Here is a 25,324-nt window from a genome sequence, read left to right as displayed (position 1 = left end):
AATAAAAGTGCCGGGGGAGTCATAATTTTGATAGAAAAAAAACTTGAAGTTTCAAGAGTTTCGTAAGGCGAATAATTTTTTGTATTATAATATTATGGCATCTTTCTATTTGTTTAATCATGTTCATAGCAAATATACGATCGAGATGTTATGAAACCATATAGGATTTAATAGATATGATAAAACATAATTAATAATATCTCAGGTTGCAACTTAATAAAAAAAACATTAGTTTAATTCGACAACGAATTAGCCAAAGTATAGTCATAATTCTAAAGTTGTTACACGGTTGCTACAGTCGTCGGAAGACGCTCGATGCAAGCCGCTTCCTACCAATCTTATTGGAAATTGTTGTAGGAGGCCCATGTCCAGACGTGGACATCGTACGACTGAAATAATTATGATTATATGTTTAGCTTATAACATACATGGTATATCGTTGATTAAATTTTAAAGGAGTTACGAATTCTGTAACGAAAATTGTAGTCTTTTGCAAACTATAGGAATTACAACAGAAACAATGAATAAAAAGTCAATGCATTGCATTTTAAAATATATTAAGTGTACAAATTATTAAATATAGTTTATTTAAGGGTTAGGTTAGTTAATACCAACGTGGAGAAGATACTAAATAAAAAATCTTATTATTAGTTACAATTATACATTTTAAAATTACACTAGGTGTATTGTCATAATTAGACAACCCTTAATCTGTCATAATTCATATGTTATAATTCTGTCAGGTTATACGGTTTGCATTTGATTTTTCAATTGCATTTATGTGGACTTTATGTAAATAGGAATTGGCGATAAACTAAATAAGTGTTATGTTATTTTTTCAAATATGTAATTAATGTTATTGACACACCTTTACAAACATGGTACGGAAATTATATGTTAAAGTGTGAATGTTTTAATTTTATTTATTATAATTGTTGTTTAAGAGTGTAATTATTACCTCCGATGTTTAAATGATCTAGTGTAATTTTTTTCAGGGTGACTTTAGTGTTAATGAGGCATTAGCCTCATTGGAAATGTTGATGTCTGAATTTTTTGCATCTTCTACAAATAACTTTAGAAAAAGAGAAATAGAGGGTATGCTTGAAAATTTTTCCAACGGCAGAGGATCATGGAAACATTGTTTAGTGTTTCTTCAGAAATCTCAAAACCAATATGTTTTAATGTTTATTTTGACTACTCTGGAGGTATGTTTATATGCATTAATGTTCGTCAACTATTTTCAAAACTTAGACATTTGTAATTGTATACTTGTATAATTTTTAGTGTTACTATGTAAATTTTTACTAATAATATGCTGCAAGAAATACATTGGATGTGGTACCTATAAAACTATATGTAGTAAATAAATTAAATACATAGAATCTTGTGGTACTTACTTTATTTTCTTAAAACAGTCTTAATGGTTTTAGTTAAATTGGTAATGGTAAGAACATTTAATGTTAAAATTCATCAATAGTAGTTATTAATTAAAAAAAAAGGAAATATAATTTTTTAATATCTTATATGATTAACAAAATGCTCTAATGCCTATAATTTACTCAAATCCAGCTATCATTTTCAATATTTTTGTTTACAAATAATTATACATAAAGTACATACATATACTAATATTTGAATTTAATTTTATTGTAAAGGTTGAATATAAAAATTAAATGAGACATGTTCATTAAAAGAATGTCATTTTCTATACATTATTGTTCTGTGAAAATGCTTCCAAATGTTTTTCAGAATATCATCAATAAGCTGTGGATCAGTTTATCACAGAATGAGAGGGCAGAGATAAGGCTTACCTTATGGAATGAATTAATGACAAAGCATGAAGTTATGCAATATTTCATCAGGAATAAGCTCGCTTCTCTCATGGTGGCGATAGCCCGCTATGATTGGCCACATGAATATCCAGATTTCTTTAGCAATACTGTTGAGGTGAACAACAATTTTTTAAATGTTATGACAATGCCTTTTTTTATGCTAATAAGAAGCCTTTTGTACATAGTTCAATAAATTTGTACTTTTTTTGTAATAATTGATTTAAAAAACAAAAAAATTCCATCTTTGAGATAGTTTATAAAATTAACTGCTAGAATAATTATTATATTTTGCTATTAATTTACACCAAGCGCCAGTTAAGTCATACCCAATTATTGATTTATTGTTCCTAAACCTTTTCCATCTTTCTAGTAATATGCAAAAAATTGACATAGAGTTATACCATTTTAGCTTATTAAAAGTGATGGGCAACGCTGCATTTTGGGTTTGATCTTAGCACAGGCAGCAAGTGAAGAGCTAGGGGCAGCTCGAGATACAGGTGTTTTGTTGCCATCAGCACGCAGGACGCAACTTGAACGACTTATGTTAAAAGGGATGCCGCAGATGCTTTCAGCTCTTAGTGGTAAAATATACCTGATGTTGTTACCAAATACTAATTAATTGCTAACATCACAAAAAGTAGGATTTTAGGTTATTTTTTATTTATGAACATCCTTACAAATACTGGTTCTGTGTAAAACTTTTATTTTGTACAATAACAGTTGAAGTTAATGACAAAACAGAAAACTTAACTTGCTTGAATTAAAAATTAATTAGTAACATGTCATTCACACAGTTTCCGATAGATAAAAAGAGAAAAAATGATGATTAGGCACTATAGATGTCCATTCCTAGACTAGAATGATTTCAAGAAATCCACATTATAAAATATAATATATATAATAAACTAAATTAGTTTTTACTATCTATCCATGCAGATTTATACTACCAGTGGTAACAGGTCTGTGGCTTTCCAATAGAGAAAAAATTAATGTAATGTTTTTTAGTGTGATAGCTTTAAATATGGTGATTAGAGATAGGTGTAAAAGCTTTAAAACTTTTTATTGACTAATGAGCTGTTCATTCACCCCTATAAAGCTTTTACGCCAATCATTGTATATCAAGTTTCTGTATGAATACATAATAATTATTTGAATAAATATTATTTTATATATAATAAGGGATCTGATATTCAGAGTCATAATTACCTAATAATATTTGATTATTAAGAAAGTCATCTTTGTATCAAAAAATGTAGGGATGTAAATAGAAGAGAGATAATATATACCTTGTGTGAGATAGAAGACTAATGTTTCCTAAAAAAAAAATAATGGCTGCCATTCCCATAATTTGTTTTTAACACTATCAATATCATTTTTGAAACTTGAAAGTAAATTTTTAGAAAAGGGCTCTCGTAATTTTTTTTCTTTGCAGACATTTTGGAAAAAAATGCACAGAAAGAAGGACAATCAAATCCACCTCCATCACCTACCAGTGGGTTTCCACAAACATCAGCTCTCCCTGATTTATTGGCAAATGCACATGATGTGTGTGCGTCAGATAAGTCAGTTTTTATTTATGATTGTTATTTTTTACTTTAATTGCACGATTAATAATTTTTGTAAACTATGAACTGCATCTTTATGGTTTATCGAAGAATGTACTTGGTGAATAAATGCCATGAATAAAGAGCATGAACATTGTCATTGACGGACTGGAACACCCGTCTAGATGCCCACATACCTAAGGCACTGTACAGCAGCTTTGGTAACACTTTACAAAACAATTTTTCAATGTTAAAATTTTTGTGTATCTTTTTCAATAGTTTGGTAAAACATTACTGATTAATGAAATGATTGCTTGATTGTTTGTTTTCAGAGTTTTAAATATGGAAATAGTTATAAAATGTTTATCAACACTGCAACACCTTTTCTCATGGCTCCCTTTATCATCACATGTGCCTCCTTCACTGGTAACAACTGTGTTTTATTGGGGCAGTATAGCAACACAGACACAGGTACAAGTGTGAATTTTTGTTTATAGTTTCAATAAGGTTAAATTTTATTTTAAAACAATTAGTGCACGTAAGCAAATTACTATTATGGATCGTTGTTTTGGATCTATGTATTCAAGTTTATTTGATAAATTTGATTATAATTATGAAGTCAATTTTACGGTGACAAGGTTGAGACACTACTTTAAAGTATTGCAAGCACAATTAGGAACTGTTGCGGAACATCAACTTAGCGTCCAGCATACAAAAAATGAGTGTTACATCAAATATCATATAAAACTTAAACTAAACTCTTCCAAAGCCTATGGAGAACAGTCCTTAACAATTTTTTTATGTAACTAAAGTCCATTAGGCATCTTAAATTTCGAAAAAATATAGTGGCAGATCGAAATGTGTGGAATTTGGTTTGTCGATTCTTTTACTCGGTATCAACCGTTTTATTTATAGATTTAGCATTTTTAAGTTTGCTTTAAAAAGAATAACTGTTGAGTTTTTGCTCTTCTCAGCAGATTAGTATTTCGAGCAAGTACTACATACTACTGTATAATGTAAAAATAATTGACGCTTTAAGTGCGTGTAAATGCTTACTTGAATAAAGTTATTTAAAATTTGAATTTAAAATTTTACTTTTCAAGTAAAGAATGCCTACTCTTGTTCACCATACTGTGGGCGTAGCTGATCCGACGCCAGAGATGTGACGAACAATTATTATTTGTATTCTGAAAGCGAACAGACTGTAATGACGTGCTATTTTTTTGTTTAGAGTACGGAGGCGGCACTGGCTGGTTTGGGCGGTGTGTGCGAGTTATTGTACCGTCGGTACGCTCCTCCGTCTTCTGCGGCGACTGCACTGCGGCTTCACCATTGCTCACTGCGTCTTTTGCGCCATCTCACTCATGCCTCTCAACACACCATTTACCACACGCATCACGAGTATGTATTACTTATCAAATATTTAACCATATTTTTCTCTAAGTTGTTAACACTTCAGCAGTCTATTTCAATCTAAACATCAACACCAACATCTATGAAATATCCCTCAGTGCTTTCAGACGTAATGTAATGTGTGTCATCAGTGTTGACTTACGGCATTGACACTTGGACAGACATTTGTAGGATTTATCTACGAGACGGAATCGGCAACAAGGGGATCCATAGTAAAACAAAAGTATTGTACCTAGGGCAAACAGTCAAACTATTAACTGTTAAGTCAACTTCAAGAAAGAGGTCAATCGATCCAATTCTACTAGGCAGCGCTCGGTAATAAAACACGAAAAATCTTCTCGTCCCGAAACCAATGTATGTTTGTGATGAATTAGGGATTTAAAATATGGTTTCTCGCTCTGGGCATCATTAGCAAGCTCGCTGTTGTTCCAATGACCTATGGAGAGCCACAGTAGTATAGGCCTCTGGCTGTACTCGTTATTTATCTACGAGATCCAATTAGGAATGAAGAGATTCTCAGACGAACGTAAGTAACCAATATAGCACAGTGGATTATCAAGTTGTAGTTGTACAGGCCACAGCGCGCAGAAAATGTGGTCGCAGGGTCCTTAAGTTTCTGAACCACAGACTGGGAAGCGCAGTGAAGTACGTCCATCCACGAGATGGATAGACGATGTTATAAAGGTTATCACATCAAATCGATTCGGTAGATCTTGTTGGAAATTTAATGAGTCTTACGGCTGAAATTATAATAACGATAAGATCTATAAAAAAATTAATTTGTTATAAATCGCTACAAAAATAAATTTCATTTTTAAAATTGTTTAATATTTGCTTCATTTTTCAGTTACTTAAATAAACTGGCCGAGTTCTTGAAACTCTTTGTATCTCTGCATTTTAAAAGACTAGAGGCTGAACCGGAGTTTGATGCTATTGAATTTTTATCTTATTTATTCCAGTATACATTCCAGGTATGAATTTTTTATTGACATAATTACAGGTAGCTCTCATATAATAATATCTCGTTATAACACGATTTGAAAATTGAGGGAACCCTCGTACAACACGCCACGCTATAACACGCATTCGCTATAAATTGATGAGAAAACTCCAAATCTTTTGTACTTACAAAAGTGTATGTACTTCTGCAGCCGCGGTGACGCTTGCTGTTCTAAAGATACAGCGTTGTAGAAAAGTATATAGGTATTTAACCATACTTGTAGTGAAAGTTTTAAATAGGCACACACGAGGCGATAGGCCTCTGATAGGTATTAGGTATCCCAAGGCATGAACCGGCACTTGAGATGGTCTCTAATGAAGACTACTTATTCTATTTTGATGTTGTTGCTCTTAGCCCGATTGCTTTTACAGCTTCATCGGAGCTGACTTAATGGGGCGGAGCAGTCCGTGTACTTAATGAACGAAGACTTTTTAGTTACTAGAGTTTTCCCCGCGGTCTTGGCCTTAAACTAATTTACGATCCAATCAAGTGGTTTACTTGGCATTGCGAACCACTTGCACTGTTACTTCCAAATTACTGGAACACATCGTTTCTCTTATCGTGGCCTGTATCCCTCGTAGGACATGAGGATACGCCTAGTAAGGATGGGAACACCTAAATGCCGCTTAATAACTAGGCAATGCCTACAATAGTTCTAGTTTAAGCTGCCTGTTTTCTGTTTGGATTTACCTAAGTTATTCATTATAAGGCTTACGCTTAGCGGAAAATCCCGAATCATTTTTCTTGAATCATTTCAAGGAAAGAAGTCGAAAATTCAAGAGTGCTGCAAAATTGTTAAGCTTCATACCGCGAAATTTTCAACGACCTACTAAGAACAAAATTTGTAAGAGGGGAAAACATACAAAAACTTTAAATAATGCAAAAAGAGCAGTGACGACGAATAGATTCATTAAATTAGGGTTGCGTTAGATTATAACATTGTTTTTTTATTGTTGTACACGTTCATATTTTTAATAAAAATTAAATTGTTTAAGTTGAATTTTAAAAAAATCTTTCTATAAGATTTTGAAATGGAACCACTCATAAACCACCATTTTTGTAGTAACTCTGGGTCTCATACAACACGGCATTTTCAAGGCACATAACTACCGTGCCATAGGAGGGTTACCTGAAAATACAAAATTACAAAAATTAAACAAAAGATTAATCTTCCAGGTTCCTACGTGTCCTATTTTTGTAAGTTGCCTAGACATATGGATTCAATTTATGGACATTTTAAAGCCGGAAGATACGGCTAAGTAAGTATTCTTTATGTTGAAAGCTAATTTCAAAAATAAATGCCTGTAATTTTCAAACCAAAACAAATATTGTTAATAGCTTTAAATAGATTGAAAAATAATAATAAAGTTTCATTAAGAAAATAATGTAACTTGTTATATTTTGTGTAGATATTGGGAAGCATTACAAGCTCTAGTAAATGGCGTGCTGAATAAAATACAATTCCAGCACAATAAAGCACAATTACAGCACTTAGATAACGACGTATGCGACGATGACGTAAGTAACAGTAGTACATAATGTTTTAGTGTTTAATATGGGAAGTACTGTAGTAATTCTATATTTTTTTAGGGCGAAACCGAGTGGCAAACATTCCTAAAGCATTGCATTGAGTGTATTGCACGGGTGGCAGATCTGGCTCCATTAGAAGTTTTCACATCTGTGGTATGTTAATATTTTAATTATTGTGTTTAATATTGGAAGGGGCTAATACACTTACGTGTTGTTTTGAGATGGCCAGTTACTTATGTCAAAATATTAGGGGGACCGGAAAGTAATGTCGGTCCTGTAGACATATTTTACAAAAAAACCTATTGATTTTTCCGGTATTAAAAATTTGTATACTAGATGGCAAAAGGTTGTTGATAACGAAAGTGAACATATTTTTGATTGAAAATAAAAACTTGTTAAAAATATAGTCGTGTGAATTTAACTTAAGAAAGCGACATTACTTTCCAGTCCCTCTAATATATATCTGATAATGAATTGGTTTATATAGGATATATAGCAAAACCGCTATACGATGCCTTGATAAACCGCAAGAATTATATTGTTATACAATCAAAACTAATCATTTATGTTTAAATAAAATTCAGGAATGAAAATAATTTTATAAATATTTCTTTATGGCCAATTATTAAATTTTAATGCTATCGACACTGCTGTACCGTGTCTCAGAAAAGTGCCGCAAGGAGTCGACTTCAGACTAACGGACGAAACTGTTAATACTCCCCCTGTCTCACCGCGCGCATACCTAGAGCGCGGTACGGAGATTTTGGGAGCGCTATAGATGTGAATAAAGAAAAATAATTTTGAAGTAGAAGTCCTCTATTTCATTTCTTGCAAACCTCTTCACATTAACGTTCATATAAACTTTGCTCGTAAAACACTTTCCCAAAATCGGAACTAAAAATAAAGATTTAATATACCGTATGTACACGCGAGCTATTGCTTAAAAATTAGAGATGTCCCGTTCTAATAATACATACGGCGACTGCCTCCTTCCTTTACAGCGACTGAAAATCAAACTACCCACAGAATTGCGAGATGGTTTAATACGAAAGAGTATTGTAAAAAAAAAAAACAAAATATCCATATTCAAGGAGGCATTTATACGCACTTTTGAATCGTCAATTATTTTAATATTATAGGCAGTAAGCTACTACCTACTTAGATTGTTTATCTTCTAAGTTGAGCCGTTCAGAAACTCAACAGTTATTGCTCTTAAATAAAACATTTTTTGTCTGTAGATTTATAATATCTTTAAATATATACATTACTTTTTAATTAAAAATTTCTTTATTATTATCCACCATGTTATGCATGATTATATTTTAGCTGGAACGCTGGCAGTGCTTAGCGGGAGTGTACGCTCGCGCCGCGAGTCGGTCTTCGGCAGGTGGCGCTACCGGAGGGGAGCCCGAGCGGTTACTCGCTGCCTTGCTAGACCTCGCCACTCTCACTCGCTTATTGGGACGTCTAGCACCCGCACTTTTAGCCGGTTAGTCTGATCACATCATCATTTCAGCCGTAGGATCCACTGAGTCAGTTGAAAGCAGCCCACGACCCAGAAAATTCATGACGTGTCCATGTTTTTCATAATTTTTTTTAAAAAATTCTCCGAATTTATAAACCATTACATAAATGTTTAAGAAGGCATATCTCTCAAAATTCTGGTAACTCGACCCGGCCTTTCCTAATTCCTTTGATCTTCTCGTTGGTCAATATAAGGTAGAAAGAGTTACGATTGTAGGCCGTTAACAAGACCATCACATTAATTTTGGACCCCCATCCATTGGACGTCCACTGGGAACTAAACCTTCTGCATAAATTTCCAATAGAGCCTTCTCGAAGCGACCTGCATCCAGTGTCATCATACGACCGCATTGTTTACCGCACGCGCATTTATCAGCGGGCTGGCGAGCGGTGCACTTCATTGCACGACTACTGCTACATAGCGGAAGTAGATATATATTAGTCCCTTCCTTAGTAATCATATAAATCAGAAGGTCATCATAAAAAATCATCTGTCCGTCATTTTTGTGGATAGACGTCATACGCTTCGCTTACCGGTCCGTGGTGCACTCCAAAACTTTATAACTAACGTGGCTATCTGTTCTGCGCTCTATGCCAATCCGGTAGGCCGTCAGTCACTTTCGGTTGTCTAAGGATGTCACCATTCCTTATTGCTCTGTAGAGAAATCCCGAGTCTTCTCCACGGCTCGTTTCATTACCGTTTTCATTGATTCTAATTATTTATTTCATTTTATTCTGTTTTAATGTAGGTTTTTGTCATTAGTTTTATATTTTTGTAATTGTTTTGTACCTGAAATTGTGTGTGTCATTGTGGTGTTATTTGTCATAAATTATTTTTTTACCCGTAAGTCATCACTGGCAATATACATTAGTCATAGACCGATCGAACACATATGAGAATTACTCGCAAACCGTGCCTTCTTGTCAGTCAGTCATTAATCGTCATTGTGCAGAGGCGGAGGGAGGGCGAGGCTCGGCGGCGGGGGCTGCGTTGATGGAGCGCGCAGCCGCAGCGTTGGCGGGCGCAGCCCTAACTCGGCCGCATCGTGCGCATGCGAATACCCACGTACACGCACACGCTTTTGTACAAGTGTACGTATACGCAAATTTACTTTTGTAACCCCTCGTTTCAATAAAAAAAAAGCGAAGAAAGGAGACGAAAAAGAGAAGTTTGCTTATAAATAGCTAAAGTTAAGCATCTGGGTTTAGTTTATTAATTCAACATCATCGAGATGAAGTCAACAGAGAGAAAACACAAGACTGAATTAATCAAATTGACAAAATTTTACAATAGATACAAAACATACTTTGATGCGTAGCATTTTAAATTAAGCAACATACCCGGAAAGGTAGGTAAGGGTAGGTACTGGCAATCTGATCGCAGCGAGGTAAATGGTTTCCTTTCTGAACAAACTTAACAGCCGTTACTCATCATCTGTTAGCCCTTTAGTTCCCAAAGTGATCTAGCTAGTACGTTATACATTGGCGTAAAAAAGCATTGGGTGTACAATTCGTAGCAGATAAATTTTCGTGGACTCTGAAAATTTATCTGCTTTCAATAGTGAAGAATTAAAATGTCGGTGCGACTTCACCTATCAATGTAGGCAGGTAATATTTTAAGAAACTCAGCTACTATTCTATTTAACAATCATTTCGTGGTTGGAACTGAACCACAATACTAATTAACATAGTTAGATCTAATTTTTAGTTTTTCCAAAAACTCTAGAGTTTCATAAAGGATATGATTAATATGTAGATGCAGGGTGAAACTGTAACCAGTTAAATTTTGAAAGTGGAAAAAACTCTGGGAACTTTGTTAGCCCATAAAATGGCTACATTTTAATTTTATTTAAAAATAAAAACTAGTATAACCTATAAAACGGTATACCAATCTAGCTTGTATTTTTAATCCTACCGTCATTGTTTTTCTTAAAGTTAACATTTAATTCACCATACTTTTCAATAAGGAAGTCTTTATCGATAATATAATAATTTAAATATTTCTTGTTTCATACTTCTAGTCATGCGGAAATGTTCGCATGTATGGGCGCATGGTGTTGTTACGCAAGCGAATGCAGCGTGCCCATACAGACAATGGAAGGCCTTTTTAATTCTGCAGTCCCCTTCTTAATACCACATGAAATGGCTGTAAGTTTGTTCTTATTTATTCACTAACAGATATACTCTTTAATAGGATCGAATAACATCAGTGTATCCATTAGCGTTAAAAGAAAAAGAATCGTTGCAATGACCGATCTTGCGCTGCACGCATCCACTGACTTCCCGCGACCTTGACTATGTTGTTGGGTCACTTGTGGTCATTGTCGATCTTTTGGAGAGGCCTTAGCTTTGCAATAGGCCTATGATTTTTTTTCTATACATATATAAACTACTTGAATAATTGCAAACTGTACCAAAGTACACTCTTGAACCTATATAACTCGAGTCACAGGTCTGATTAACAGCTTCCATATGGCATAGAATATTTTATGCTTTCTCAAGCTTATTTTACTAACGCAACGCATGAAGATGAGTCGCGTTGTTCCAAGGCCGAGACATGCTCTCGACTATCAAAAACGAGCCTTCCTTTCCAGGAAGAATGATTAACAGCGTGTAGACAACCCCCCTATCATCCTAAATAGAAGCCTTACTGGAATTTTTCCTCCACTTATCCTAGCGCTAACGCTTTCTTAGCGCTAGTCTTGTTAGTAAATTATAGCAACCGATCAAGTTCAGATTCGACCCTCTCGTGCGCTCGAGTCGCAATGTTAAACCCCAAAATGAGTTACAATGTAAACCGAAACACTTTCACTTTGAACCAGTTCAATACATGAAGCGATTGTCTAAACGATCTAGACAGCTCGGCGAGTCTTAATCCGGTAATATTGTGATATAACAGCCCGAGCAAAGGTTTCTAAGGGTTAATCCTTCCATCTAAGCACTTAAACTAGGTTTAGCCGTAGCGCCTTCAGCGCTCTACACTCAAGCCCGTGGTATAAGCAAATGCTAATAAGGTAGCAGATGTCCAGACTGAAAAAAAACCTTACTAAAGTTATGAACCAACCGCCCTCAATGCTCTACATAAGTTTTATTGAGACAATTTTTGAGCTGACAAACAGCATTTGACAAAAGAACTTACTTTAGGTTATATTGATTATCAGCACTTTTGTTTAAACATCAATATATTCTTTATGAAAACAGCTTATTTTTATATTTTTAGGAGCCCCCACTACTATGTCACGCCGCGGCACATCTCTTGTTAAGTCTTTCCAAAAACGTAAAGTTCTCAACGGACCCCATAATGCTGGTGGGCGATCTGTACAACCACGCGCAACGTTCTCTGGATTACTTGGAGCCTAAGGTATTTTATTAAATAAGTACAAAGTGAATAAGAAATAAGAGTAAATGACAAAATTATACGTCGTGTCAAAGTCGATGTTAAATAGAAAATGTTTTAAAGCGCTATAAAAATAACTGATTCGTAAACACCGACGTTTGCTTTGTAGACTATAGTGTTACCGAAACCACTGTACCGCGCCTTACCTAGGAGCGCGAAAAAGGGGGAGTCCTTTCCGAAATTCGCAATCTCCGTTCAGCGCGTTTATTCCCGGTCACCACTTCGCCGTGCTTTCCTAAGGCACGGTGCATAAGTTTCGGTAGCACGATAAATAACTATGATTACATTTTTAATTGACTACTCTCTGAGCTATCTGAGGTTCATTAAAAGAAATATAGTATCTCAGCAGTGTCGATATTACGATCAAGATGGCGGCGACCAATGACAAGGGATATTTATGGCAGTGCAAAAGGAGAGAGAATTGTTCGTCTGGCGCGCTTTGGAGAATGTTGTGAATATTTCTTGTGGACGAATTATTATGAGTAAATCGCACGTCTGTTTTTACAGCTATTTCCAATCAACTTTTATAAAGTGATCACTCTGGAATTAATCTATTTTTTCCACTGGAATGCGTCAGGCGAATAACTTTATACGTGTGGTAATACGTGCATACGCTTTTTAAACGCTTCCTAAGCACTACTAGTTTTAAGATTTGCTGTAATGTTTTCGTATACATTTGTGTTTAGGTTAAGTGTAATTTGGGTAGAAAGAGTAAATTTCAATTGGTTTGGTAGACAGCAGGAGTTGTACGCGAGGCCTTGCTGTCGCTGGCGTTGTCGCGAGGGCCGTCTGCGGGTGTAGGAGGCGCTGCGACGGGAATGGGCGTTCCCACAGGGTCATCGGGCGCAGGCGGTGAAGCCGCGCGTGCGCTGCTCTCCGCGTGGGCCGGAGCCCTGCTGCATACCGGACCGGCTGCCGCTCTACCCCCACTTACCGACCTTCTGCACGCGTTTGCAGCCGCTCCCACGCAGCCTAAGAAAGTATGTTAAATATATACCCCACTGTTTTTTATACAGGGGATACCTTTTTTTTAGAAAAGCGTGAAAAAAACTTATTAAATACATGTAACATGTTGTGAATTTAGGGATACGTTCCAATTTTAGAATATCGTGTAATATGAAAAACCTATATTTTTTCCTCAATAAAACGTGCCAAATAAATAATAATAAAAACCATAATGTACAAGTATTTATAAAATGAAAGTATTTAATTTGTTTACACTCAAAACTCAATCTATACGTACAAAAATAAGTTAATATTTTGACAAATTGACATTGAAAAATAAACATCAATTTTGTGACCATTTATTGCTACTTCATAATTATGGTGCACATTTATCATTAGATAGGTCAGATATTCAGTCAGTACAGTCTACTACAATTGTTGGCTTTGAAGAACGTGGTATTTTCACAATTGTACTTTATTCCTCTAGATAAGTTTGTGTAAACTCTGATAAAATTATAATTAATAAAATTATGTATGGTTTCGTATGAGACACATAAATTAATGAAAAGTTTTTTTATTACATTGGAAAACTGTTTTATCCCAAAGTAATGTATAAAAGTTAGATGTAAGTGTAGGAGTAGTGTATATAAGTAAGTTGGTTCTGTATTCTTGCTTAAAAATAAAGTACCAGATTACACACTCCATAAATTGCCAAAAAACAATTATTAACCACTCGACAAAATTGAACCCTAACAAGAAGTTGACTTCTTCTTTCAATTATTTTAATCTAAAATGGGGAGACAATAAGAATACGCAACGGTATTATAAATAAACTATGCATAACATTATGATTATTTATAAAGAGAAAAAAATACTTTTTTAATTTATATCAAGATAAAGTCATTTCACATCGCTGATAGTTTGTGAAAGTAAAAAAATAATAATAATTGTATACAGAACGATTAGTTATAGGCGCTTTATAGGGGGAATGTGTATCTCATTTGCGAAAAATTAATCTATGGTGCACCATATCCAAAAATCAATAGTTAAAAAAATGATAAATAACAATGCGTAAAAAATGTTTTCAACATTCGGATTACCACATACAAATTAATTATTGTTTACTGTGTATTACTGCAGACTTTGTACTGACGGAGGTTACTTGCCTGTCGCATTCGGATAGAAAAAATAAATCAATGCAACATGTTTCAGAGTGATCACTTTATTTAAGTTGATTGGAAATAGGTGCAAAAACTTTAAAGCTTTTTGTCACAAATGAGCTGTAATTTTACCGTTGTAAAGCTTTGACACCTATATATATGCTTTTTTAACTTGAAATTATTTCATGCTTGTTTTAAAGAGACATTATGTTATTAATAGACTAGGAACTAAATCTTCGCAGATACTAGCAGAGGGAATCCAAGGAGCTGCAGAAACAGCTCTTCGCATGCTGTGCGATGCAACGTACGCCACCGCGGAGCCCGAGATCACAGACTTTTTCCTTGCACTGTTCACGGCTCTTTTGCAACAGCTAGGAAACTTCGCCTACACAGCGATAGATGTTTTCCTGGAGGTCGCACAAAAGTAAAATTAAATTTCATATTTAAATTAATAAATATAGGCTTTCCCTAAAATGTATTGTCAGTTCACATAAACTTCTCGCGAACAATTAATATATTTGAGGTTTCGGTAGTGATTAATGAAAGCCAAATCATTTATGAATGGATTCTATATTATTATACAATCATCAAATCAAGGTCGCGGGAAGTCGCTGGATGCATTTAGCGCTTAATTTGTAGCGGGGTGTCTTTCGGCTAACATTTTAACCATAGGACGTCCACGGATATGGGCCAATAGGAATGGTTAGAAGCGGCCTGCATCCAGCCACTTCCAACAACCTGAATCAGCAAAGCCTCCGTGGCTGTTGGTTCTGCGCGCATTTTCGCCTGTTATTTGTCATTTAACTTGCAAAGCCTCAAAGCTATGATGTTTATTTACTTTCTTTCGTCTACAGATCTCCTAATTTCCGATTCGTTCTCGTTGTAAAATTCCCTTTCCATAATTAGTAAAGTTACTCCTGGCTATATTATACAATAGGAAAATAATTAACCCAAAGCAACACAATGAAACATAAAAAACTCAACCTATATCCAATGTGAAGCCTGACAAATTTTCTTGACTAGGTGATATTTACTGTTGTCGCTTCTGACCACTTATTTAAGTTAGTTTTGACAGTGGGCTATTTTCGATTGGTGCTGGACGCTGTTAGCAGTTCTGGCTTTTACAACTTCTTTAGACTCAGGGCTCGCGCATCTGAAATCTGCGAGCTAATAAATTTAATAAAATCAACGACAGATGCGTCGCCTGAGGTATTGTATTGATTAATTGTTATCTACTCGGTTTTCGGAGAAATTTTAGCTGAATCGATATCGGAGTTGGGAGAGGATCGGTTAGAGTCATCGCTCAGTTATCACTTCTGTCACAACACAAAGCGGGGCCCTTATATATTTGACAACCAGTGTTAAACGATAATCTGAGGCAATCTACTACTAGTGCCGACCAAAGTAACAATTTCGATGTTTAAGTATATATAAATATATATAAAATTAAATAATTATATAAGTTTAACAGTACATATGTTATATAAGGAGTGTATTATGTCGGCAGAGGCGACAGCGAGGCGAGCTTGGAGAGGTTGGTGGAGTGTGTGCGCCTGGGCGTGGAGGCTGGCGGCGGTGGCGTGCGCGTTCGCGCTGTGCTGGCGCTACTGCACGAGCACGTGTTGCCGCGCGCCGGCCCGAATGCCCCTGCGCTTGCCCGCGCAGCCTACCGTCTCCTCGCCAGGTACAGTCGGGCACTTATTTCACTATCAAATTATAAGAAAACTTTTTACAAGCACATTGTAGTCGAATCGCATGACCATCACATTAACCAATAGACATCCACTGTAGGGCACAAGCCTCTCTCAAAGACCTCTACACAAAGAGAGGAATTATTATTATTGCAGTAAGACGTCTTTTGCTGGATATAGATTTTACAGAAATTTCCAAGAGAATCGAAAAGAAGTGACGACTTTAACAGTATCTACCCAGCGAAATGAATCATAATATTTCAACCGAAACGCGTCCACTGTTGGACAAAGTTCTCCTCCAGAGCTATTTAATAGAGTTTGTTGAAGGCGGCTTGCACCTAGTGTATTCCGATGACTTCAGTAAAATCTTCCGTCTACTTTGGAAGGAAGGATGATATCACAGAACCTTGAAACACCAGAGGCTATCTGGTCTGCATACTGTATAGACTGTAAACTTCATCTTACTTGTTAGCTAGGCTATGTCGTTTACTTTCGTTCGTCTACACATCTCCATATTGTTGATTCGATCTCTCGGACATAGTGCTCTTCATGGCTTAGAGCTTTGCGAGCTGACGACTTCCTATGACTGATGAAAGTAATAATGGTATAAATGAGATGCGTGTTCATTTATAATTATTTAACCAATTAAAGCAGACAAATAACTACTCATTAAAAAAGGAGGAATTAATTAATATTCCTTACTTATTCCGAACGGAAGAAGCGCTGTTCTTCCATTAATGGTCAATTAATGTGCTGAGCTGTACAGCTCGCATGTGTTTGGTCGAATAAGCAGTGTTCATGCGTAACTTTGTGGCAGCGTGCTGCTGCACCGCTGGCGGTACTTCTTTCCTCACAAATGCGAGGGCACGGAGGGCGCGCGGCGGAGCGACGAGCTGCGAGGGGCGCTGTCGGCCCTCGGCCGCGCGTTGCTGACTGACGACATCGAGCTGCTGCGTACTGCGCTGACCGCTCTCGAACTCCTCAACTCTAAATGGAAGCTCTATCATAAGGTAAACACTCAAATGTATAACGTGAATTAAGGACTATTCATAAAATACTTGAGCAAAATTTTGCTAATTCCATTTTACCGTATTCCCAAAATTCGATAAAAATATGATGCAACTATGGAAATTTGCGCTGCAACGTTTTCGAATTATCAAATACCCCTAGAGCAGGGCTTCTTTAACAATGGGTAGCGTGGCAAAATTCTACGATCGCGAGTTTTTAATGACAAATTTTTAAATACAAGATTTTATAACATCACACAAGTTAAGGGAGGAATGTACTCGCGCGTACACGTGCGGCGAGACATTAGCATAGACATTAGACATGATTCAATAGCACAACTGCAATGTGAACTGTACATTAATAGTATTAACGCTCTTTTAATATAGTCAAATGTCAGTATTCCGCCGTAACGAGGTTTTAGTTTTTTTTGTTTATTTGGTAATTAATAAATATTTTTTTATGCAATACGTTATTTTTATATTTTAGGATTAAAATAATGTTTGGCCATGGTTGAACTGAAATAAGAGTGGTAGTGACGCAGATGATAATGCTATAAACTCTTCTCGGCCAGGATAATGTATTGTATAACAGGCATCTAATGTCCAAAAAGGGAAATACCATGAGTTTTTTCTTCAATTTGGCTTTATGTAATAATTTATAATAATATACACTGAATTATTGGCTTTGGAGAATATGAAACTATCAAAATTAAAAATATATCTTGAATCAAAGGATGTTTTGTATGCCGTAATAAACCAAAATAATTTTTTTAGAGACTATAAATCTTTAAATAAAGTTAAAAAATTCTATAACCGTTAATAAAAAATATTTACTAGCGTCATATGACGTCTCATACTTTAATAAAAAGTGATTCACCATTGGAGATCTTGTATTACCTACTGCTATTAAAATGGTAGAAATACTACATGGAAAAAAATGTAGCGATGATATTCCAAAATTCCTGTGTGACATTCCTGTCAGCTTCCAATGAATTTATGATATTAGAGACAACCCAAAATTTTCAATTCAGTTGGATGAAACAACTGATTTAACTAAATAGGCTCAGTTGTTAGTATGTCAGGTACATTAATAAAGAAAGCGTAGAAGAAGACTTTTTATTTTGTCGTATAATGAAAAACCATGCTGCAAGAAAAGACATAAATTATAAAGTTGACAAATTTAGAAAAGCCGAAGGTTTAGAATGGAAAAATTGCTGTTGAATATGCATAGATATTGCAACAGTGATGACTGGCAAAAATGTTGGTATTAAATCATTTTTTCAAGCAGCTCATTATGGTCATATAGCTTGTACTCAATTCCTTATTCACTGAGAGGCTCTTGCAGCAAAAAAAGCACCAGAACTGAATGATGTGCATCAGGATGCTTCATGACATTTTTGCTTTCAAGTTGTCTTATGTATTATGTATTTGTGGCAGACAATATTCCGGTCGGAGTTCCTGTGCGAGTTCCTGTCGGTGCTGCTGTCGGGGCTGGCGGGCGGTGGTGCGCGCGCGTTGCTGCGAGATGAGGCGCTGGTAGCGGCGCACGCGATGGCCTGCGTAGACTTCCCTGCCTTCCGACTGGCCTTCCTACCCAGCTTCCTGAATGCCCTACCTGGCTTCGAACCGCACCATGCCCCACATTTACAACAATTTCCACCTGACACTGTATGTATTACACATATATAAGCTTTTTAAATTATTAATTATTATTACTCGCCAGATAGCAATGGGGGCTATGCAAGGATATAATCCTCTCTTTCTCAACTTTCTTATTCGAGTTTCGAGCTTGACAAGAAATTTGGTGATGATTTTTTTTAAAGACCTGTATATTATTCTTCTGTTACAGGACCTGCCATCATTTACACAGAATATACAACGTTTAATGAATGATGTGAATTGTTATCGGACATACCAATCACTGGCCTCCACAGATATGATTGTTTAATTTTGGTGAAACAATTTGTACTGTAACATTGGAGAATTTTGGGTTAATTTTCTTGTATATCAATGTAAAAATATATATCATTTGTTAAATATCTTTAAATCAAAGTGCAATTAAATTTACATAAATGTTTTGACATTCAATATCAAATATCTATGTAAATGTTTCACCTATTTTGAATCACAAATGTCCTGAAATATGTAAGTTTTATTTGAAAAATAAGAAAATTTAATTGATAAATTGATTTTAAAACATTCATATGTATTATTATGTAAGAACAAAAGAATGCGAACCCAGATTGAACTTTTCAAATAAAAAGAATTAAAATAACTGTACCAACATTAATAACATTCCCTGTAACTACACACATGCTAGTGCTTCAAGAATGTTCGTGACGTGTCGAATGTTGGAGTCGAATTTAAGACTATTATGAAACTTATTTTTATTAGTAGATTATTAGACATTCATTAAACATGTATTTTTTTATTGTTTATATGTCATTAGTGCCCAACTTTTTATGAAGCCACCACTTTATAAAAAATAATTCCAACACTCCCTCCTGCAATATACTATCTAGATAAAAATGTTTTTTTTTTAAAGTACTTTGTTGGTTTTGTCTTAGAATGGCCTCATGAAAAGCTCAAAAGCCCACAATGGGATAGTACTACCCATCAGGTACCATAAGAATAATATGTGGTATGTTGTTTGTACGCCTGGCACAGTAAATAGTATAGTTGTAGGTAAAACAATTTATCTTGAGTGGAATAATAAATATTATATAAAATAAAATAGTTAAGGTATTGATTTGAAATACTTGTAATCCATTTGATAAATTCAAAGCCAATTCAAAATTTTGGATCAATATAAGAACTAGTCATTTTTAATTAGGGTACATCCCTATATTTTTCTTAATAAAACTGGTCTGTAATTATTTAAATTATTTGGCGGGAGGATATTAATATAGAATTTAATTAAAACTGGAAAATCAACCTATTTGTGTTTTGTGTTCATCTAATATAAACAAAAATTGTTAAAAAACTGTCATATGTCAGAAAAAACTGATAAGGGACCAACACTTCATTGGATCTCAATTAAATTCTTATAATATTCATAACTGTCACTCACATGGTACAACGGGTTATGACATCAATATTTTATTAAGAATTGGGCTTAGTTAATTTTTTAGTTAGTCATACATTATGATTAATAGTATGTATGTTGTATGTATGGTTGTTTAACCAGCACCTAAACTGTTAAATAAAAAAAATATGTTGATTAAGCTTTTATTATTTCGTTTGAATTACTTCAAAATAATCTAAATTACATTACACATTATTTTATGCATTAACAAATATTTATTTAATCAATCTTTTATATACTTCTGATACAATGTCTTTGTGACTTGCATATAGTTTTATATCAGGTGTGATATCAACCCATTGAACACCGACTGCATCATCTCCTGCATTCAGTTTCAGTGCACCCACTTTTGTACCATCTTCATCATGAAAATTGTATGCAACAGTTTCCATCCAAGAATTATCAGTATTTCTTGGATCATCTACATAACCACTGTATACTTTAACACCTCTACTGAAGAACTCTTCAAACTTTTGTTTCCATTGTAATTTTTCTTCTGAAAATGTCAGTAACAATGGATTAAAAATTTGTAACAAACATTTTCCTGAATAACAATAGTGCAAAAGAGCCACTCATAACGACTTAATATATATACTTTTTAATAAGCATTTACACCTACATTAAGTAAGCTTAACTTTGTTTCTGTTAAGTAGTAGAAACCAAGGCTGCAAAAACATCTTTTTATGTCTTTAGTCAATTCGCTATGACAATGTGTCAATAGGAAGAATTTAGTAATAGAAAAATTTGTGTATCATTATCTTTTTAGAAAATATCATTAACTATCTACTTAAATCAGTTAGCACATAACTTTTTGGATAAAGAACTTTAATAACAATAAAAAGAATATTCTTATGTGTCAAGTTAAAATATAAACCTTCAGAAGCAGATAAGGAATTCAAAGCTTCTTCTTGAAATTCTCTGACAGCTGTAATAGCAACATTTTCACCAGGCTCAACCATTCCGCCTGGCAATGCCCACTCTCCAGTGTCACTTCGCTTTATTGCTATGAATTGAAGGATGGGTCTGAAAAAGTTTATTTAAAATAGACAAGCTACAATATTTGTTTATCCAATATTTTGAAAGAAAAGTCTAATATATGACTGCCTTTGAATACAAAACAGAACCCAGTTTGTTACCCAGAGAGCAACAGAGAGCTGTGCTATAAGATTGAATCAGAAATAAGATTGCCAATGTAGTTCAAAGTGGCAATAGGCGGGGCACATTGCTCATATAAACAATGGCCGTTAAGGCTGGAAGGTGCTCGAGTGTTGACCACGAGCCGGTAGAGGCGGCGTGGGTAGCCCATATACAGATTTACAATATAATCAAACAGGAAGTCACTGGATACAGGTATTGCAAGTCCTTTTATTGTGGCAACCTTTTGGGGAAGCTTATACATCGCAGTGTGCATCTATCAACTGATACAATGATGATGATTTGAATTGAATACAGTCAAGGGTATTCCATTTTTTATAAGTTTATTAATACTTTTGCTAAAAAATGTAGGAATATTTGTTGTAAAAATTTGCAGGTATAACTATTAAAACAATCTTGTTCACATATTCATTCAACAATTATATGAATTTTGTAACAATAATATAGTAATAAAATTAACTTAACCATTTAGTTTTATAAATCTCATAGCTGTTTCTAAACACTATTAAAATGGTTAGGTTACATTTTATTTTAGACTTTTGGCACAATTTTAATAATTATCTTCAGTAACAACTGCTACATGGTGGTGAACATATATTATTTTAATGATCATTCGATCATACTTACACAAAACAAAATCTTAATCATGCTGTACAAAATGTTTATTGTCAGAAAAATCTCAACAAGATCAATCCTGTCTAATCCCATTAAACAAATCTGAAATACTATAATTTGTAGTTATTCACTACAAAAAAACTAGTAGTTTAAATATTTATAGGAGAAAACTCATCATCATCATGTTAACCAATGTGAGACCCCAACTGCAAAGCATAGGCCTTGCCTAATGATCACCACTAAGTTGACTAACAACATGGTCAAGGTTGAGGGAAGTCACTGAATGCAGGTAGACGGAAATTATTTAATTGCAAATGGATTAATAGTAAAATATCAATATGAATTCTATCAAATTTTAAAACATTTAATGATAACATGTAAGTAAAAAGGTACTTGCAAATACAATGTGGTTTTAGTAAGTAAATGATTTGTTTTACAAAAACTATGTGTCAATTTAATTACAGAACTGAAAATGAGCTTGCCTATTATTTATTCTGTCAGTTTCTTTAGTACCATTTATATGTAGTTTCCATCGTGTAACAATTGGATCTGCTGCATGATTAGGACCCCAACGTCCTAACACTCCTCGGCCACAAATGCCTGTTCTTCCAATTGGGTTTATAGGTAAATCATTTACAATTGCATATGAGCCTAAATGACTTTTTCTATTTACATTTCCATCTAAACTATTCCACTTTGGATTGAAATTATGGTCAACTAAAAGAAAGAAAACAATTGAATTGCTTTTTAAAACAATTGAAAAATGTTAATTAATAATAGTTTAAAAAAAATTATATTGTATAACAATACACTTTTTATGTTAACTCAATGATTCTTCTAGTTATAATGGATGCTGAAATTGAATAAATTTATTACAAGAATAGAATCAAAACAATTAGTTATTATAGACATATACATTATATACCTATATCTGGATCAGCCCAAGGTTTGCCGTGAACTGAAGTTGATGTATAATTAACTGGATTATATTCCTTGTATTCAACAGCCCAACTAACTTTTTCATCGGGTACCGGAAATCTCTGGATTGTTGATCGAGGATAAATTCCGCAGCGCGCTTTTACATGTCGACAAATCATAATCAATTCTGGTTCCACTTCAGTTACAGAAAAAAAATGGAACAGAATAAAATAAAGGTGTACATTTAAATACAATTTTTTAAAAAATAATAGAGACGATATCAGCGACGCATTACGATTTCATTGCTTTATAGTGTTTAAATTGGGTACATACTTAAACAATTCACTTATCGGATTACCAACATTAATGTGTTGTGTGATGCTATTACTTTTACTAATAATTACCGCTCATGGTTTGTCAAACATGAATGTTGCAGACCACATACTTCACGCAAAACAACATAGCGTTTCATTATTCAAGTTGAAATTCTAAACATATTAATATATACTTTACTAATTTTAATTATTTTTTATAAATATCACTACGTTTTAATTATCAATATCTTATTTTTTACCTTGTTCAGTGGATAATTTTTATGTCAATATTAACCAAATTTTTTTGAAGTTAGTTTTTAATGGAAAGTAAGATAATATAATTTAAGTTCTTCTTTCAGTAAAAATATTGCAATTTATGCAATATTATTAGGTTTTTTGAAAGTTTATTACATGGGTCTAATGTAAAAACCGATTAATTTGTAAATAGCCTTTAATCTAATAAATAAATCTAAAACATCGATTTTTTAAATACGCCGCGCTACGCTTTACATCCACACGAAGCACCGACACAGAAAGAGATCGAGGAGCGAGACGGTGACTAGAGTGGCACCGCCACCCAGCAGCTCTGAGGTCACCTACGGCCTGTGACTGATTGGTAAAACGGTCACAGGTCTCACGTGGTAAGATTCTTGCACGACGACGGTTGGTTAGTACTTACCCTTCGCCCGGGTAAGTTGCACAAACCATTGGTAGATTGATTTGTATTATGAGATGATGTATATCGAGAGATAGATTAAAGACCGTGTTGAGATGATGGTGGTTGTGGCAGGGGTGAGTGTGGAGGACCCTTCCGGATCAGTGATCCGGCCGTAGGACGACGGGCCTACTATAGATATAAGGCCGGTTTAAAACGAATTAAACCAATCGGTTTAAAACGAAAAAAACCGTTTAAAACCGAAAAAAAACATTTTTTTCGATTTTAAACGTTTAGTGTTGATGACTATGTTTTTCTTAAATATAAACACATAATCTATTCCAAGCGTAGACATTACCTAGCTAAGTTGAAAAACTATTACCTAGTTAACTATATTGGTTATTTTGAAAAGATTTATCAATCAGTTTCATTCGGTTTAAAACCAAACTTGCACTTCTCACGCGGAGAGACGTCAAGATGCAACGTTGCCAGCTCGCCTACTCCACACCACACACACACATACATAGCGTGTTGCGTGCGGACATTTCAGTGTTGCCAGTATTGTAAAAAAATGTACAAATTTGGATTGAGATACTAAATAACTAAAATGTAATAAGCTGTTATAAAATTAGATTATTAGGTACCCGACTTTTTCTAGAAAGTAATAAAAAAACTGACTAATCTTACACAGTCCACTCGACAACATGATGATCTTCATTGTCAAGAAAGTCATGAAAATTTATGAGGCGCCACTATCTTTGTAAAACTGACTGACATTTCTGTCCTAAAATTAAATATGGCACCACTTTATTTCTTTTCATGACTTTCTTGACAGACTGTGTGTGTGCATAGCAGTCGGCGGTGGCTCTCTGTCGGCAAACTCTTTGAACAGAAATTGAGGAGTGGACCTTTGAGTAGACCTTAACTACTTGGAAATAAAGGTCAAAACTCCTATCCACAATTTCTTTATGTTTTAGGTACATATTTTAATCTATTGTATGTAATATTGTTTCTTTATAATTATAGTACTTTATATGTAATATATTTACCTACATAGGTATAAACTGCATAGGTAACTAACACAAGACCAAGTATTGTCGATAATGATGTGTAAAAACACTGTTCTTATATTTTAGTAGGCGAGTTTTAAACCGTTTAAAAAGATTTATTTGGGGTTTTAAACCGCCACTTTTAGTTTTAAACGTTTTAAATCGGCTTTTTTACATCTATACCTACGTGACTTGCCTTATTTTAAAGATTAAGCTAACTTGTCAATTAAATTAAGCTTACAAAGGAATTTTAATTCATTCACACCAAATTTTGTTGTGAGAACTACTTTCTTTATTAAATAGTAAATTTAATAAGCTAACATATTTTAGTTATTTTTGACCCCAAAGTAGTCATTGATAAGACTGTGAACGCCAACAGCAAGTCGCCTCAGACATTCCTAACAACATCGACGCCAGTGTGAGCGGGCCATTCGGTGTGGCAAAGGCGTTTCCTTGTAATGGATTCCTATAAAAAAATCAAGCCCCAGCA

At 34.5% G+C, this 25,324-nt stretch overlaps 2 protein-coding genes across 3 annotated transcripts; one reads left to right on the top strand and one right to left on the bottom strand.

Moving 5' to 3' along the window:
- The first annotated feature begins 7 nt into the window (after positions 1-7).
- ebo (ellipsoid body open) lies at positions 8-20,233 on the top strand. 2 transcript variants are annotated; one of them, XM_068777650.1, is made up of 21 exons: positions 8-62; positions 996-1,205; positions 1,750-1,947; positions 2,242-2,413; positions 3,265-3,394; positions 3,709-3,847; positions 4,608-4,777; positions 5,637-5,760; positions 6,966-7,048; positions 7,199-7,307; positions 7,380-7,472; positions 8,646-8,808; positions 9,797-9,935; positions 10,865-10,991; positions 12,064-12,204; positions 12,975-13,220; positions 14,588-14,769; positions 15,853-16,029; positions 16,854-17,046; positions 18,481-18,711; positions 18,893-20,233. In XM_068777650.1, exons 2-21 carry the CDS (start codon positions 1,035-1,037, stop codon positions 18,989-18,991), a joined length of 3,087 nt encoding a protein of 1,028 aa, XP_068633751.1. In that variant the 5' UTR covers positions 8-62; positions 996-1,034; the 3' UTR covers positions 18,992-20,233. The 2 variants fall into 2 exon arrangements, with proteins under 2 accessions (XP_068633751.1, XP_068633750.1); XM_068777649.1 differs by lacking the exon at positions 8-62 and adding an exon at positions 767-881.
- A 6-nt stretch (positions 20,234-20,239) lies between these two features.
- Positions 20,240-23,234, bottom strand: LOC137933624 (ADP-ribose pyrophosphatase, mitochondrial). Its single transcript, XM_068777652.1, has 4 exons — positions 22,824-23,234; positions 22,381-22,615; positions 21,003-21,151; positions 20,240-20,624 (listed from the first exon to the last, which is right to left on the bottom strand). Exons 1-4 carry the CDS (start codon positions 22,993-22,995, stop codon positions 20,344-20,346), a joined length of 837 nt encoding a protein of 278 aa, XP_068633753.1. The 5' UTR covers positions 22,996-23,234; the 3' UTR covers positions 20,240-20,343.
- Between the last annotated feature and the right edge of the window lie 2,090 nt (positions 23,235-25,324).

This window comes from Battus philenor, unplaced genomic scaffold (assembly GCF_028537555.1).
Source record: "Battus philenor isolate CCGP_79_NKW_IND1 unplaced genomic scaffold, ilBatPhil1.0.hap1 SCAF_13, whole genome shotgun sequence".
NCBI lineage: Eukaryota > Metazoa > Arthropoda > Insecta > Lepidoptera > Papilionidae > Battus > Battus philenor.
This window is presented reverse-complemented; position numbering and strand designations above follow the sequence as displayed.

Excerpts from the sequence above, each read along its gene's own strand:
- LOC137933624 (XM_068777652.1), bottom strand. The coding sequence starts at position 22,995 with ATGATTTGTCGACATGTAAAAGCGCGCTGCGGAATTTATCCTCGATCA. Across the intron at positions 22,616-22,823 it reads TTGGGCTGATCCAGATATAG|TTGACCATAATTTCAATCCA; the intron begins GTATATAATGTA and ends TCTTTCTTTTAG. Across the intron at positions 20,625-21,002 it reads TTCCTTATCTGCTTCTGAAG|AAGAAAAATTACAATGGAAA; the intron begins GTTTATATTTTA and ends TGACATTTTCAG.
- ebo (XM_068777649.1), top strand. Across the intron at positions 9,936-10,864 it reads GCACACGCTTTTGTACAAGT|TCATGCGGAAATGTTCGCAT; the intron begins GTACGTATACGC and ends TCATACTTCTAG. Across the intron at positions 17,047-18,480 it reads AATGGAAGCTCTATCATAAG|ACAATATTCCGGTCGGAGTT; the intron begins GTAAACACTCAA and ends TATTTGTGGCAG.